The sequence below is a fragment of the Epargyreus clarus genome, unplaced genomic scaffold (assembly GCF_041222505.1).
Source record: "Epargyreus clarus isolate Ecla_fem2 unplaced genomic scaffold, WU_Ecla_fem_2.2 ptg000005l, whole genome shotgun sequence".
Lineage (NCBI taxonomy): Eukaryota > Metazoa > Arthropoda > Insecta > Lepidoptera > Hesperiidae > Epargyreus > Epargyreus clarus.
Genome location: NW_027332213.1, coordinates 4,932,897 through 4,936,168, shown reverse-complemented (window position 1 = coordinate 4,936,168; position 3,272 = coordinate 4,932,897). Strand labels below are relative to the sequence as shown.

Below are 3,272 nucleotides of genomic sequence, written 5' to 3'. Positions count from 1 at the left end.
TCTGTTTACTAACCTCTCCTTTATTCTTTTATAAAAGTAATAATTAATATTAATACCTAAATAATATTTCAACGTTTTTCTAATAAAGTTCGTTTTTGTTCTGACGACTTATTTCCACAGAAATGTTCCTCAATTTCACGTACAGTTTTATTTTTAGTTTCCGGTAAATAAATATATAAATAACTTACAATTATTGTTGAGCATATCGCAAAGAAAAGAAAAGTCCCATGCATTTTAAAAGTTTTAAACATAAATGGAGAAATTTTAAGTAAAACAGCCATTACTGTCGCACAACCAAATCCGGTTGCTGACATTATTAAAGTCTGATAACGTGAAGGCATTATTTCGCCATAAATAGATGACGAAAATATCATAGGCCCACAGCCAGTTGCTATCGAAAAACCACTAAGTAAACATACAATTAAAACATTATTTTCTTGTACAATAGATCTAGAAACTAAATATACGTAACACGACATTGTATACAATAATAATATTCCAGTACTGCCAAAAAGTAACATAAGTGTTCTGCGTTTAAAATATCTTGACAATATACAACCCAAATACATGCTGACCACAGTAACTCCATCTAAGATAAGCATTGCTTTGTAAGTAAGGGCCTCGTCATCTGTTAAATGTTTTAGTACTTCAATAGCATAGATACTAATAACAAATTTACCAGTGAAATGATATTGTGCAAGTAATACTAGGCACATGAATCCCGGTTTATAAAACTCACGCGATGTGATAATCGACCACGCTGTATGAAACCACGATTTACGAATATTTGTCATGTCGTTTTTATTTAAAATTTGTAAAATTTTCGTATTTTTATGGAAAGTTATAAGTTTTGCTAATTCTTTTTCTGAGTTATCATTCACACCTTTTAACCAACGATGTGACTTGGCACTTTCTGTGTAACGGCCTTTCATTGCCAACCAAGTTGGAGACTCTGGCCAAGTGAGGATCGTTAATACGTACAATGAACATGTAAATGAAACAATAGAAATATTCTTCCAATAAAAAAATGTTCCAATAGCATTAGAAATCCATATGCCCCAAAATGTGGATGCAGACTTGAAAGTTAGCAAAATACCTCTATACTTAGGTGATGTATATTCACTTATTAAGACAGGTGTAAATGTATTCACGGCAGCAGTACTTGCGCCTAAAAATATCTGACCAATCAACACGTGATACAGATTTGTACTGAAATAGAAAACTATATAACAAATAGATGAAACTAAACAAACAATAAAATATGTATATTTCCGTCCTATTCGATAACAGAGCCAAGGTAGGATTAATATCATTGGTAGAGCAGTAATCACCGGCATCGACGCTGAAAAAGAAAGAAAATAAGATTTCAATGATAGTAGAATTGTTGATGTTCATTATTGAGACTTCGACACACTCCAGTATGCAATATACCAGATCATTGCTTAAATAATATTAGATATTGCAATGCATCTATGACTTAGGAGATCTTAAATTATATATTTTTTACATACGTCCACAAAATATTAGGTACAATATACTAATCGTTACATAGCTAATGTAAGCTATGTAACAATATGATTTAAAAAGCAAAACATATAAAATCTGATGTAAAGTGGTAAAAAGTAAGTTCAAGTTGCCAAAATGTTAATTATTTCTAAAACGTGGTCGCTCTAGATGAAAATATTTCGCTATCTGATATTATACACCTATCTTTATCCCGAAAATTTCTAAGAGTTCGTATAATGGTCGAGAACAAAAAAATGCACAGGAGATTCATTAAACTCATAATTTGAGATACTTACATAACCAAGATGACATTTCATCGGAGATGGCAGCTGTCGAATTAGCTTCCCTACGTACCTGTGCTATAAGCACAGTAGACACTCCCAGGTATAGTCCTTGCATTAAATATATGTACCATACTCCAATACATATCATACACTGTAAGTGAACATAACTAATATTTATTATGAAAACAAAACCCTACTCATTAAAATTAATTAACTAGAAAAAGGAAGTGCTGCCACAACTCAGACAAATCCAACGACACCTCATATGTTAAAATCCGTATAGGCGTTTAGGCTGCAGGGGATGCCAAAGAATGAGACAACATCATTCTTTGCTGTTGGGTAAGATGCTAAGGTATATAATTATGTAAATAACATAAATATACCTTTTTAACACGGTTTTATTAGCTTGGGTTGTATGTATTTATGTATGTATGTACGTAACAGAGTAACGGAATCTTTGAACCCGATTTCTATCCACTTTGAACGTTCAGTTTAATTCAAAATTTTGAAGAATTATCAAAAACCGATGCACAAAATAAATTTAGCTTATAAGTCCCTTCGAATATAAACTTCACAACATAAACACTAAAATTACAATTATAATTACCTGACGTAACACCGGCTTCCATGTATTCTTGTCATGTTCATATATCGATATACCAAAATCCGTGAAAATTTCCTTGGGTTCTAATTCACCATCCTCCATATTTAAAGATGCATTCACATGCATTTTTGTCTATTAAATCTTTATGATAATTTTAGGCTAAAAAATATATTTTACTAGATAATTATTGTTCTCTTCTTTCAATATCTTTAATTCATATCTAAAATTAAATTAAATAATTAGACAAATATTTCACACTAATAGAATTTTCAATTGTACCAGTACATACTAATTTACCTTGACTAGCTTATAACATTTCAGTAGTTCAATTCAAAACAATACTAATATAAAATAACACGTCAAATATATAAATAAATATTTTTTTAAATGAATTAACCAATTCTTTACACAATTACTCGTCAGAGTTCTTGCACGAAAATATTTTTTATATTCGAATTAAATTGAAGACAGTAAGCGCTGTCTTATCAATGTGTAGTCAATTTGGTTTCGTACAGTTGTTTAAACAAAACAGGTTGTCTTTTATAATATTAATTGGCTATAAAAATGCTAATGTTCAGTACTATATATGTAGTAGGTATTACTTTTATAGCTATCTATGTATAAACTATTTTAATTATTGATCGTTTTTGAACTATTCATTGTACACAAATTCATTATTATCCAGTAAATGTAACAGTTAATGTTCCCAGATACTAGCTAAACTTACTTACTCACTTTAATAAAAATATCTTTGTATTACCAAATTTTATTTTAATTAACCTTTTTTTTCTTTTTTTTTTTTTTTTTTTTCTCGAGGGGGAAACCTTCAAAAGGTACCCGACGACGTGGGAGCAACGCCGGGTTATGTGGGATTTTTA

General features: G+C 30.2%; 1 protein-coding gene across 2 annotated transcripts; it reads right to left on the bottom strand.

Moving 5' to 3' along the window:
* LOC140757980 (facilitated trehalose transporter Tret1-like) lies at positions 1 to 2,852 on the bottom strand. 2 transcript variants are annotated; one of them, XM_073093906.1, is made up of 4 exons: positions 2,692 to 2,852; positions 2,398 to 2,614; positions 1,803 to 1,941; positions 1 to 1,342 (listed from the first exon to the last, which is right to left on the bottom strand). In XM_073093906.1, the coding sequence occupies exons 2-4, from the start codon at positions 2,518 to 2,520 to the stop codon at positions 69 to 71; spliced, it is 1,536 nt and encodes a 511-aa protein (XP_072950007.1). In that variant the 5' UTR covers positions 2,521 to 2,614; positions 2,692 to 2,852; the 3' UTR covers positions 1 to 68. The 2 variants fall into 2 exon arrangements, with proteins under 2 accessions (XP_072950007.1, XP_072950008.1); XM_073093907.1 differs by having other exon boundaries at positions 2,398 to 2,553.
* Positions 2,853 to 3,272: the final 420 nt, after the last annotated feature.

Coding starts and splice junctions, on each gene's coding strand:
- LOC140757980 (XM_073093906.1), bottom strand. CDS start 2,520: ATGCATGTGAATGCATCTTTAAATATGGAGGATGGTGAATTAGAACCC. Junction 1,942..2,397: donor GGAAGCCGGTGTTACGTCAG/GTAATTATAATT, acceptor GTTCACTTACAG/TGTATGATATGTATTGGAGT. Junction 1,343..1,802: donor TGAAATGTCATCTTGGTTAT/GTAAGTATCTCA, acceptor TTTCTTTTTCAG/CGTCGATGCCGGTGATTACT.